This window comes from Nyctereutes procyonoides, unplaced genomic scaffold, assembly GCF_905146905.1.
Source record: "Nyctereutes procyonoides isolate TBG_1078 unplaced genomic scaffold, NYPRO_anot_genome, whole genome shotgun sequence".
In the NCBI taxonomy this organism is placed as follows: domain Eukaryota; kingdom Metazoa; phylum Chordata; class Mammalia; order Carnivora; family Canidae; genus Nyctereutes; species Nyctereutes procyonoides.
The window spans coordinates 8239239-8253150 of record NW_026575135.1 but is presented as its reverse complement, the minus strand read 5'-3'; the positions used below and the strand labels follow the sequence as shown (position 1 = coordinate 8253150).

Below are 13912 nucleotides of genomic sequence, written 5' to 3'. Positions count from 1 at the left end.
CATGACAAAGAAACTACCAAGAAATAAGAAATGATATGACAGGTACTAAAAGTGAACAGGCAGAGGTAGTGGAAGTGTTTTAAGGTCTGAAAAATAAAACCACCACACTAGAGGTAGAAGGGGAGCAAACCGGAAAGGAAAGAAATTATACAGCATGAGCCCTCCTGTGTCTGGATGGGGGTACAGAGGATATGAGGCTCCACACGCTAAGCTTATAGTACACTTATGACTAGGGAAGAAACACAATGAAAGCAGCATTTTAGATAAATATCTCTTCAAGCAAAACAACCTAGAGAATCAGTAGCCTAGAAGCAGATCACAACCTGGGCCACTGAAGGGACCAGAGCTCTGACTTCAAGGAGTCCCCAAGTATATTAGGGAAGATGGACTTGTCAGCAATACGATACAAACACAACACGAGGGGATTCCTGGGTGGCTCAGTGGTTTAGCACCTGCCTTCAGCCCGGGGTGTGATCCTAGAGTCCTGGGATCAAGTCCCATGTCCAGCTTCTGCATGGAGCCTGCTTTTCCCTTGGCCTGTGTCTCTGCCTCTCTCCCTTTCTCCCCCTTTCTCTCTCTCTCTCTCTCTCTCTCTCTCTCTCTCCCTCTCTCTCATAAATAAATAAATAAAATCTTAAAAAAAAAAAACACACACACAACATGGCAATACAGATGTATGGTTAGTATAAAAAGGACCCGGAAAATAGCATCCTCTGCCCAGGACAGGAAATTTATGACAGAGACACACACACCTGACACCTATAAGCTAGTCTGAGATGCTTTTACAAAGTGGTTGTTCTGGCTGTTGTTTTCTTTCTTTCTTCCCTTCTTTTCTGATGGGCATTCTAAGCAGAGAACTGTATTCTCTTAAAACATGAAAGGCAAGGACACAGGAGAATACATGAACTGCATGTGTGTATATAACAACTGGAAAATAATACCCCAAGGATTTTAAAGGTATGACCTGGTAAGATGTGTGTTTTAAAAATCAGGGATACCTAGCAATTTCTGCTCAAGTCCTAATCTCAGGGTCATGAGATGGAGTCCCACCCCCTAGAGGAGTCTGTCTGTCCCTCTCCCTCTACCCCTCTCTCCCACTCAAGCATGAGTAGGCTTATTAGATCCTGATAGTATAGTAAATTATCAAATAAATCATCTTTACAAAAATAAAAAATAAAGTCAGGGATCCCTTTGGCAGGAATAGAGTTTTAGAGAAAAGCAGCTGGTGAGAAAGTCATGAAGAGAGCTGAGCAGGAATGAAGCTAGCCCGCAGTGGGCAGTGGTGAGAGTGGTTCTGGGACGAGTCAGTTAGCAGGGAAGGGGTATCAGGGGGCTGGTATTAGCAACAAGAAAAAGGAGGGCTGGAGGCGTTTTTTAACTGCACACCAACGAGGCTAAGAGAACCATCACAGCACTGACAGCAATTAAAGAAAAGGAACTATTTTTATGGGGAAAGACTGATTTCAGCTGGGACAGGTTGAGTCTGAAATCCTAAAGCAGCTCCACACCTATAAGGTCAACAAGTGGTGAGGCTGGGGTTTAGAAGAGGTCAGGGCTACAGCAAAAATGAAAACCTGAGACACAGACATTTTCAAGTGAAAGCTGAACCATTTAAAATAGTACTTAAGGGATCCCTGGGTGGCGCAGCGGTTTGGCGCCTGCCTTTGGCCCAGGGCGCGATCCTGGAGACCCGGGATCAAATCCCATGCCGGGCTCCCGGTGCATGGAGCCTGCTTCTCCCTCTGCCTGTGTCTCTGCCTCTCTCTCTCTCTCATTCTATGTGACTATCATAAATAAATAAAAATTTAAAAAAAAATAAAATAAAATAAAATAGTACTTAACCCTACACAGTGAAAGCAGTCAATAACAAGGTTGCTATGTTTTTCTTTTTTAACCTACCCATAAGGCATCAGAAGGACATCTAGCATGAAGTCCAAAAGCAGCTGCACAGTCTTTGGTTTCTCAGCAAGATTAAACGGAGAAGCTGATTTTGATGATTCAACAGGGTATTTCATGTGAAAAAGGGTTGGTATTAAAAGATGCATTAAGCTGAAAAAACAATTACATTTATTGCAACTACTTTAAAAATAAGTCTTTTATACATGCACATAACAGACAAAACAAAAATCACTAACAAAAAGTGGCAAGTGTAAGGGCCCTGCACTTTCAAAACCACCAACTTACAAAGTCCTAATTTAGGAGCTGGCCTAGCTTTGTTTCTTTGCCATTTTATCAATCTGGGTCATCACCAAACACACTGGGAAAAAATGTTTATAATATGCCCTCAGTGTTAGTATCTAAAGTTACCAAAAGAGATTTTCTATTAAACTTTAGGTATAGTTCAACTTATAATATGTTCCTTCAATAAATTTTTTCTTTTCTACAGTTAAAGTTATTCTAAATCTAAAGAAATTAAAAACCGATCATGGGATCCCTGGGTGGCGCAGCGGTTTGGCGCCTGCCTTTGGCCCAGGGAGTGATCCTGGAGACCGGGGATCGAATCCCACGTCAGGCTCCCTGTGCATGGAGCCTGCTTCTCCCTCTGCCTGTGTCTCTGCCTCTCTCTCTCTCTGTATGACTATCGTAAAAATAAAAAAAAAAAATAAAAAAAATAAAAATAAAAACCGATCATGGTACTATTTTGAATATGAAAATTTCCAACGTGTGAACTTATATAACAGAAATTCCTTCTTTCATTACACATGAAAACTTCAAAGAGTGCTTGTACTGTTTATTAATTTTATTTGTAAATATCCATATTACAGTCTCTCTTTTAAAAATACATGTCCTCTAAAAGGCAAAGTAAACCATCATTTAACTCCACTTTGCCTCCAGTTTCTGCGCTCTTCCTGATGATGCTGACCAAGCTACACTACAGTACTTAGAGCCAAATCTGAAACTAAGAGTGTTATGCAAATCTTTCACCCCTCCAATTCCCATATTAATAGAAACAAGTGATCTGTTCCTTTAAGAAAACTGCTCTAAAACTTCATATACTCCAAGATAGAAATGTTTTGATGAAAAGCACTTTATAACTAATTTGTGCAATCACGTGAAATTAGCTTCTTCAAAATAATTGGCAAAATAAATGCATCTAGAGTGAGAAACATGTTGTTAGTTCTGCATACCTTTCAATATGCTCACATCAAGAAATTTGATAATTACCAAAACAGTAATGTTGAGGTAACACAAAAAATTCAATCAGGGCAGCCTGGGTGGCTCAGTGGTTTAGTGCCACCTTCAGCCCAGGGCGTGATCCTGGAGACCCGGGATCCAGTCCCACGTCAGGCTCCCTGCATGGAGCCTGCTTCTCCCTCTGCCTGTGTCTCTGCCTCTCTCTCTCTCTCTCATGAATAGATAAATAAAATCTTAAAAAAAAAAAAAATTCAATCACTTGTCAGCTGAAAGAGCTCAAGCCTTCACACTGGCCCAAGTAAAACCAAATGTGTGACTCTATTTATGAAAGGTAGCTGTTGACTCATGCAGGTGGGAGATAAGATAACTGAGGAAACCATACCTATCCTGCTGTGGCTGAGGCTTCCCTTCCATGGCAGTAAGAAGCGTAGGGGCCAGTTCACATTGTTTTTCCACTGGTAGGCGAGGATAGCCCATCTTAACATAAATTATCGTAAAATTCTAATGCAATGAGAGAAAAGCAAGTGAGTGTGAAGGAAATGCTCTAGGATTTCAATGAAAACACAAGGTTGATAACTCAGGGAGTTATAGCAAAGAAATCACCTTCTTTCTCCATATGCTTATCACATGTTTACTACAGCTTGATCAACTATTACATATCAGGAAGAATGCTAGCCCTACTTACTAAAAATGCTTGCTTTAAGATGTGCTCATGTAAGGGAGCATGACCTAATCTGAAGCACTCACACATGTATCAAGCATCATGTTTTTTCATTTTAAATACATACAATTTTGTCAATTATGCCTCAAAGTTGGGGGGAGGATAAAGCATGCAAATACGCAATTTTCACTGAGAAGAAAAAGTAAGCATTTGGCCTATCTGCACCTATATACCACATGTTAGCACCAGAGCTCCCGGCATGTTGCATTAATCCTTCCAAGCAAAGGGGAGACCCCCTGTGAAAGCCTTGGCCACTGTTTCCCAACTGGTCAGTCACTACAGCCACCTTGGTACAAGGCAGCACTCTGGTTCCTCACTGATAACTGACCAATGGATGATGAACCAAGGGAAATGGAGTGCTGTAGGTATGTTTGTATCCCTAGAATCCATATGAACACTGCATTTTAAGCAAACTCATAAATGTATATCCGGAACTATGCATAAGATAAAGATTTGCTTTTCTGAAGGACTCTTCACTTTAGAACAGCCTTCATAAGGTTATTCTTTGGAAGACATTCTATTTGGCAGTTTTACTGACACACAATGTTTCTATTTGCTTGAAGAAAGGAACATCTGTAATGAAGCTATATGTCCAGAGTAGGTAAAGAGAGATGTCTGGACCAGTAGGTGGCTCCAAAGGTTTGGAATCCAGATGTCAGATAGAACTCGATAGATTCAGCCTCAATGCTAGGGCCACAAAAAGATCATCTGACTTCACAAGGCATCAACATCTTTATACATTTACTTTTCATGAACACGACAATTCAATGGGAACATTTCTTACCAGCCTCAGTTTACTTCACTTTTAAAAAGGATATCTTTCTAAATATATGAGAAACAGAAATTTTAACAGATTTTAAAATTCAGCTTCCTATCCTTGCCACTTACCCTTTCTTTTCCTTCTTCTATTATTGCTTATCCATGCCTATGTTGCACAACCCTTTCTTCTCTCTCCTCATACAACCTTTGACTAAGAATCAAATCACTCCTTTGTATATCTGCATACCTGACAAGTCATTTCACCAACCTTCCTTTGCCCAGCAGAAACGTCCATGCCTTATATCCTGCTCCTACCACTTCAGTGGAAAAACAGTGTGTCATTTGAAGAAAAACCTCTCATGTTTCATTTAAAATTAGTCTAAAGTGAAATCCTAAACTTGCCCATGTATTGACGACATCTAATAAATGTTAGGAGAGAAAACTCACTGTAAGTCAGAAAGTAGTCCAAAGGAACACTCACTGTGACAAAGGAAACTGCAGCCGGGTCCTGGTATTGAACCAGTAGTGTCTCTACCGGGAGCTGTATCTTAGGGCGGCTTTTTATACGCTTATTCAGATGGACCAGCAGTTCCATTACCTAAGATACAAAAAGATATGCACTGAAATTATTGATACCTTTATTTTTTTTAATTTTTATTTATTTATGATAGTCACACACAGAGAGAGAGAGAGAGGGAGAGAGAGGAAAGAGAGAGAGAGAAAGAGAGAGAGAGAGGCAGAGACACAGGCAGAGGGAGAAGCAGGCTCCATGCACCGGGAGCCCGATGTGGGATTCGATCCCGGGTCTCCAGGATCACGCCCTGGGCCAAAGGCAGGCGCCAAACCGCTGCGCCACCCAGGGATCCCTATTAATACCTTTAAAACAAATTCATTTCTCAACTGTGACTTAATGTGATAAGTAGCAGCTACTTTGTGCTTTTCAAGGACATAAATGTGACATCCCAGAAAGGGAATTTAAAAAATCAGGGTCTTACTCCAAAATGCTGTGTTCCCCAAAGCCAGGATCCCGTATGAGCTTATACTGAGGCACAGCCCCCAGAGCCCCTGTGAATAAATAACTGCAGCACACCGGGCCACAGGTGGAATGTTTGTGTCTCCCCAAAACTCATCTGTTGAAGCCCTAACCTCCAGTTTGATGGCTTTAGGAGGTACTTAGTTTTGGCTAACATCATGGGAGTAGAGCCCCCATGATGAGATTGATGTCCTAGTAAGGGGATGACAGGATCAGAGTCCTGTCTCTCTTCCTCTTGTGAGAAAGCAACAAGAAGGCTCCCCTCTAGCAACCAGGAAGGTCCCTCCACTAGGAATCCAACGTGCTGGCACCCTGACCTTGGACTCCCAGCCTCCGAAACTACGAGAAATCAAGTGCTGTTTAAGTCACCCAGTCTGTGGCCTTCTGTTACAGCAGCCCAAACAGGCTAAGGTACACTGTGAACACAACAAAAAGGGAAACATACAAGACTCTGTGGGTTTCCAGAACAGAAAGACTGCCAGATCAAGGAGGACTTAGGAAGTGACAGGAACACTAAATCCTGACAACCAGATGAATTTCCAAGCAGAGAATCGGTTACAAGAAGGAATGAGTTCTAATGTGACACACTGCATGTGACTGACACGCAGAGTGATAAGAGATAACAGCAGGGCCCAGGTTACAAAAGGACACAGGTAAAATGCTAGAGAAATTTTACTTTATGCTGAAGATCATCTGATTCTACTAAAGAGCTTTAAGTAATAACAAGCTTCCTGTCTTTCAAGTGGGAAGAGAGAACAGAAAGAGAGATCTGCAAGTCAGTAATTCCTGTGGGTGGAAAGCAAAATCCAGAGGCTTATGTCAGATGGCCCCGCTCTTACTCTAAGAGTGAGATTATCTTGCTCAAAGAGAAGAAATGGAGCACTGAAAAATAACATTTGTAGAAAGCCTCACCTGAGAAAGACTCAGATTTGAGGTATCTGCTCTGGAGGGCCAGGTCTACACTGTGGGAAATGTACCATCATTTCCGAAATGTACACTCTACCCTCAAAGCAAGTACTAAAGAGAGTTGTAGTGGGGCGCCCAGGTGGCTCAGCTGGTTAAGCGTCCGACTCTTGATTTCTGCTCAGGTCATGATCTCAGGGCCATGGGATTAAGCCCCATGTGGGGCTCTGCCCTCAGCCAGGACTCCTCTCATCCCATTCCCTTTGCCCCTCCCCCCCACTCACATGTATGCTCAAGGTCTCTCAGTCTCTCTAAAATAAATAAATAAATCTTTAAAAAATAAAGAAAGTAAGTTGTAAGACAATTTCTGACAACAGAAGTTCAAATGAACCTAGAACAATAATGAAATGTGAATTTTAAGAATAACAAATCTATAATCTGTTTAATGAATCATAATGAAATTGCTGACATTTATCAACAGTTTCTGTGCAGAACACACTTCTGCATAGCATTCTGTATTTCCTATCTGATTCTCACAACAACCAGAGAGGTAGAACGGCATTCCCATTTCATAGGTAAGGAAACAGAGGCCCAGAGAACTGAAGTAACCTGTCCGAGGACACTGAGCCACTAGGTAGCATAGCCAAGATCTGACTCCAGAGCCCATCCTTTAAACCTTTCCAACACTGATAGTTGAGTTCAATTCATCTGAAGTGTCTGTCTGTCACCATGAGACATTCTCGGAACCACTGATACCTTACAGAGACCTAGAAACTTGCATTAAAACTTACACACATATTTTCATCTCAACTTCCTCACTGTGCAGACCTAAGATCCAGCTGACTGACAGGGAAAGAATGAGGAGGAACGAGGCTCAAGGAAACAGTCCTCTTCTGACAATCTATCTAATCGAGGCTGAGTCCTGGAAGGACTCAATGGGAAATCATTATTAATAAGACAATCATGCTCATAGTCATACACTTTTTTTTAATCTTTTTTTTTACTTTAAATAAATTAATGACTTAGTTTTCTTCGAACAATATTATATTAAATATTAATTTCCTAAGTTTGGTTATCCACCTTCTGAAACCCTCTATAAACCCATAAATATAAAAAAATTTTTTCAACTTGGGATGCCTGGGTGGTTCAGCAGTTGAACGCCTCCCTTCAGCCCAGTGCATGATCCTGGAGTGTCCTAGGATCAAGTCCCATGTCAGGCTCCCTGCATGGAGCCTGCTTCTCCCTCTGCCTGTGTCTCTGCCTCTCTCTCTATGTCTCTCATAAATAAATAAAATCTTTAAAAAAAATTTTTTTCAACTGAACCAACCTCCTCCATGGACAACTAGGTAACTATTAACCTATCAGTAAACTACAGAATCACTAGCCTTGGGTATATAGTATCTTGTCCATATCAGTTCTTAATACTCATGCATTTATATTCATTTATTCATTAATAAGCTTTTTGAATTGAAAGTATAACACATAGCTAAAGTGCACAATTCAGTGTATGGCTCAATAAATTTTCATAAAGTAAATACACTAGAACCACAAAAGCCCTGCACCTCATGCCCCCCCCCCGCAACTCACTATATTTCTTTGCCAAAGTAACTACTATCCTGACTTCGAACACCATGTTTAAATTTTTGTAACTTATATCTGAACATTTTCCTCGACATAACTGAGATTCATCCATGTTGTTGCTCATAGCTGGCAGTTCACTTTCACTGCTCTAGTAAGAAAATACCACAATTTATCCACTCTCCTACTGATAGACATGAGATTATTTCCAGTTTGGGCTATTACCAATAATGCTGCTATGAACATTCTTAGGTAGGCTTTTAGTGCACACATATACAGTATTTGTTTTATATAAACTCAGGACTGGATGTGCTTCGTCATGGAGTATGCATATGATACACTTTAGAGAATTTCCAAGAAGTTTTCCAAAGTGGTTATGCTAATTTACACTCCTAACCAGCAGTCTGTGAGAGTTCCCGTCCAACCTTGTTAGTACTTGGAATGGTCAGTCTTTAATTTTTAGCTATTCTAATGACAGCCTAAATTTAAAGTTGGCTATAAGGTAGAATTATACATAACAAACCTCATTTTCCTTAAAACAGCAAATGTACTCTAATGATATGTCATGAGAAATCTGAAACTTTTATTTCTTTCACTCAATTTATCCACAAATCACCAGCTACCTTGAGGGATATCTTGGTTAAGTCTAATGTACATCATGACATTGATAGTTAGGAACCCAAAATTACACAACTGAAAAAAATCAATGCAAATTTTCATCAATCACAAAATTTCACATCTTGAAATTATTTACATGTGAGCTTTCAAATAGCTGCCCACTGGAATCCCTGTTTCTTCTGCCCAATGTCTGACCTATCACTCCTATCACTGGGTGCACGTCTGCCCTTCAGCTCCGTGAAGGCGTCACCAGCTGTTCCAACTCAAAACATCTGCATGGGGCCTTCTGTGTCTTCTATGGTCTCTGCATGTCTCTGGCTACTTCCTACACACCACAGAGGCCTTCCTTATGCCCCACATTCAGTTTAAAGCAAGTCCTCAAATATATTCTTTCATAGAATTGTTTTCTATCTTGGCATTTATTACAATTTATATCTGGATACTATTTGCCTGATTTCTTTAATACCAGTCTTCCCAACTACATGTTTCTTTCATTCACCAGCGTACCCCTAACACCTGGCAAATACAGTAGAAAGCACTGTCCCTAAGACCTGGAATACAGTAGAAAGCATTTAGTATTTGCCAAACGAGTGATGAGACTGAAGAAGCTAAATAAGTAACCAGAAACCACCATGGCTCTTTATTATACCTTGCTCTCCTGAGGGTAATGGAAGGCCACAGAAGAGTTTTAAATAGGACAGTGACAAGATCAAATAAATATGTATTCAGCAAGGCAGTGTTAACAACAGGCATGTCAAATACCGGACAAGAATGTCCTGTCTCTTCCTGCAAACATAACAGACATTCTTAAGGATGTTTTTTGTTCAATGAACCCAAATTGGGCCTCAGAATCCCTCTCAGGGCAGACCTCCAAGGAGCCATTGTCAACCAATCAGCATGGCCCAAGGGATGAAACATGATGACAGCTCTAAGACCTGAAGGTCTAGTATAAATACACCAGTAAGACTAATGAACGATTTTAAAAATGAAGGGGACAGGGATCCCTGGGTGGCGCAGAGGTTTGGCGCCTGCCTTTGGCCCAGGGCGCGATCCTGGAGACCCGGGATCGAATCCCACATCGGGCTCCCGGTGCATGGAGCCTGCTTCTCCCTCTGCCTGTGTCTCTGCCTCTCTCTCTCTCTCTCTCTCTCTCTGTGTGACTATCATAAATAAATAAAAAAAAAAAAAAATGAAGGGGACAAATGTTCCCTGTAGAACATTTAGATTAAAAAGAAAATCTTGAGGAGTGCCTAGCTGGCTCAGTTGGTAAAGCACACAACTCTTATCAGGATTCTAAGTTCGAGCCCCAGAGTGGTTGTAGAAATTACTTAAAAATAAAATCCAAAGAAAAGGAAAGGGAAAGGAAAGATCCTGGGGCGCCTGAGTGAGTTAAGCATGTGCCTTCAGCTCAGGTCATGATCCCAGAATCCTGGGATAGAACCCTCCCTGCTCAGCAAGGAGTCTGCTTGTCCCTCTCTCTCTGTCCTTCCTCTCCACTTGTGCTCTCTCTCTCTCAAATAAATAAAATCGAAAGGAAAGGAAAGGAAAGGAAAGGAAAGGAAAAGGAAAGGAAAGGAAAGGAAAGGAAAAAGCAGAAAGGAAAGCAGAAAGGAAAGGAGAAAGGAAAGGAGAAAGGAGAATCGATCTTGATGTGACAGTTATCTAACTTTTGGTGACAGTACTTTACAGAATCCTAAGACAGGAGCTGTACAATATCTTGCTTTAAAAAAAATTTATTTTGCTTAATTTTAATGAAGGTTGTATTCACAGTCATCTAATGCTAAAGAATAATTTTGCCCCATTACCACCTGACTTTCACACTGGAATCAAGGGCATGGATTTTTGATCAAGCCTCCACATATTCAAAAAAAAAAAAAAAGCCTCCACATATTCAGAATAATTATCTCAATTATATCATCTGGCACTGATGCCAAGTGTACAGTTGGTACTAAATGCAGCTGTGCTAAGCATACAAAAGCTACTTTTAAATCATGTAAGCTGGTCCCAGACTTACTCTCCATTTTGAAAGGCCATAATGAGATCATAAACCTAGATTTCAATAAAGAGAAGAGAAAACTCACTTCATAATATATATCCATTTACTCTCACCATTTAATTCCCTCAACTGTCCCAACATGCTTACCTTTTTGCGTACTCCTTCTTGGGTGCTGGACAGCTTGAGCAAAACAGGAGGAAGGAATTTAGATATAATATTCTGTAACTGTTCATCTGTTTCAGCATGGCCAAGTCGTAAAAAGACCCGTTCAAGCTGATCTATAATATAAGAAGAAAAAAAGAAGAACTTAACAAATCAAACACAACCAAAACTAAGTATTTTTATAGCATAATCCTTTTTCTGTACTGCAGATCTGTCATGATTAACCACAACTAGCCCTGTAGGCAGATGACTCTGACACACTAGGTAACAACACTAAAAAGGTTTACTAGCTAACTATACTTTTTTACAACTGCCCTGGTCAATTAGCCCCTAGAAGAGAGGAAAAGAAAGCCAAGAATATCAAAATTCTCTCCTACATATAGTTATTTCTTTCTTCCAAAGGATTTGTATACTGAAAAGAATACAAAGTTTTGGAAGAAATCTAGATCTAGATAGCAGAGGAAGGAGAACTTTAATCAGACACCAAGGACAATATATACTTGGTGAAGCCATCCTACTGAAGAAGTTTCTCCAAAGACAGAACCACTGCCCACTAATCATACTGGGATCACCTAAGCAAAATGTGAGAGACCAGTCTCAACCAAGAAAGCTGCTATGAGAGAAACATGTTCACCACCACCACCATGATGTTCTCTGTAAAACCCAGACTGTGACAAAGTACAGAACAAGTAACCAGGACATTATGAGGGACGGGAGGGGTAGTGACAGGGGAACCTACCAATTGCAAACAACTGGGCATTTTCTTTTAAGGAATTACTGTTAATTTTTTAGGTATAATAATGATATTGTGGTTTATGTTGGTTTTTAAAGGTGATTATCACTGGTGATTAAGGAGACTTCTAGGGGGCTAGATGGGACCTGTATCTTGTTCTGGGTGATGGTTACAGAGATCTATATCTTGATAAAAATTCATCAAGCTCTACACTTTCATACTTTCTATCCAGTTATACCTCAATTTAAAATTTTATTTAAGAGAGTCTTTATTTTTCAGAGATCAAGATTGAAATATCTAAAGGTGAAATAATTCGGTTCCTAGGATTTATTTGAAATAACCAAAAGTGTACTAGAAATTAGCTAAGAGAGTATATTTTGGATGTTCTCACCACACACACACACACACACACACACACAAAAGGTAACTATGTGAGAAGATATGTTAATTAGCTTGACTACAGTAATAATCCCACATGTACATGTATATCAAATCATCACACCGTACACCTTAAATATGTACAATTTTTATTTTTTTAATATAAGTAAATAAGGAGACTCATGTCGGTCCTCATAAAAAATCATAATCAGGTGCAGAAGGGTGAGGAATCGGAGGAGGCCGTATAAATGAAACTAAGATTGGCCACCAATAGATAAATATTCAAGTTGCATGTTAGATACAAAGAATTTATACTTCTGCGTATACTTGAAATTTTCCATAATTTTTTAAAGACACACATAGGCACACGTGCACATACACACACACACACACACACACACACACACACACACACTGCGAGAACATAGTGGCAAGACATTCTGGTAGCAACAAGCACACCCTGCACCCAAATCTTGGTTTTGAAATACCATTCTCCAATGGTACTGACTTGAAAAAAATGACTGATTCTGGAGCTGGGGCAGTGAAAATAAGCAAGATGAATCTGAAGGATCTGGAATGCTAAAAGAAAATGGGGCCTGGAACATGTCAAAGGTCTACAGGAGCCACCTGAAAGAGTCTCAACATGGACAAGACCAGAATAATTTGAAGGAGAAAATAAATAACGCAGAATTGAATTATAACCCAAAGTATACAATATATCTACATGAATCCATGCTGATGTAAATAAGTGATTAAATGATTAAAATCCCTGGGGAAAAGCATTTTCTTATAAAAGAATTTCAAATAATATATGTAGATACCTCCCCCTGCTGAAGGTACAGCTTCATTTTTACCTCCACCCTCTTAGAGAAAGTAGACTAGATTTAGTGACTTGCCTCCAAAGATAAAAAGAGAAAAATGTTAACCCTACATTGGAGACATTTGATAAATACTATTTCTTTTTTTTTTTTAATTTTTATTTATTTATGATAGTCACACAGTCACACAGAGAGAGAGAGAGGCAGAGACACAGGCAGAGGGAGAAGCAGGCTCCATGCACCGGGAGCCTGACGTGGGATTCGATCCCTGGTCTCCAGGATCGCGCCCTGGGCCAAAGACCGGCGCTAAACCGCTGCGCCACCCAGGGATCCAGATAAATACTATTTCTTAACCAGGTGATCAAAGCTAACACCATGACTGATGTCACATGGATATCACGATCCCTGATAGGATGTGACAAGAAGGGCACTGCACCTCTGTGGTGTTTTTTCATAAAGCCCCACACCCCCTATCTAATTATCAGTAAAACAACTAGAAAAACCCAAATTGGAAGACCTTCTACAGGATACTCGGCCAGTACCGTTCAAGACTTTCAAGATCATGAAAAGCAAGGAAAGGCTAAGAAACTGTCACAGACCAGAAGAGATGGGGGAAACCGGACAACTAACCGCAGCATGGTGCCCTGGGATGGATTCTGGAACAAAAAGAGGACATAATGGGAAAAAGTGGTGAAATCCAAATAAAGTTTAGCTTTTAAAATTAATAATGAAGAAAAGAAGGAGGAAGAGGAAAGGCAGGCAGGATGGCTGTGAGATTAGCAGACCAGATGATTCTACGTGGTCGCTAGGAAATCAATCCACAATATCTGTGCCAGTTACAGGAGGCTCTGCCCTAGTGCCTCACAGATCTTCGGCAGTAAAAACTGCCCAGGGATTTTAGCTACAGACACTATGGAAGGGGGCGCCTGGGTGGCTCAGTTGGTTAAGCACTGGCCTTGGGCTCAGATCCTGATCTCTGGGTCCTGGGACTGAACTCTGCATTGGGCTTCCTGCTCAGTGGGAGTCTACATCTCTCTCCCTCTCTCTTTCTCTCTCCCTCTACCCCTCCCCACTGCTC

The 13912-nt window shown here is 40.6% G+C and overlaps 1 protein-coding gene across 8 annotated transcripts in view; it reads right to left on the bottom strand.

Moving 5' to 3' along the window:
* The window catches only part of ECPAS (Ecm29 proteasome adaptor and scaffold), a 101865-nt gene that overhangs the window by 64762 nt on the left and 23191 nt on the right, over positions 1-13912 (bottom strand). For all 8 annotated transcript variants that reach the window (XM_055301644.1, XM_055301640.1, XM_055301641.1 and 5 more), the window contains 4 exons: positions 10891-11021; positions 5097-5213; positions 3518-3636; positions 1900-2049 (listed from right to left, as the gene is read on the bottom strand). In XM_055301644.1, the coding sequence (XP_055157619.1) occupies positions 1900-2049; positions 3518-3636; positions 5097-5213; positions 10891-11021 (517 nt within the window). The remainder of the gene's footprint in view (positions 1-1899; positions 2050-3517; positions 3637-5096; positions 5214-10890; positions 11022-13912) is intronic.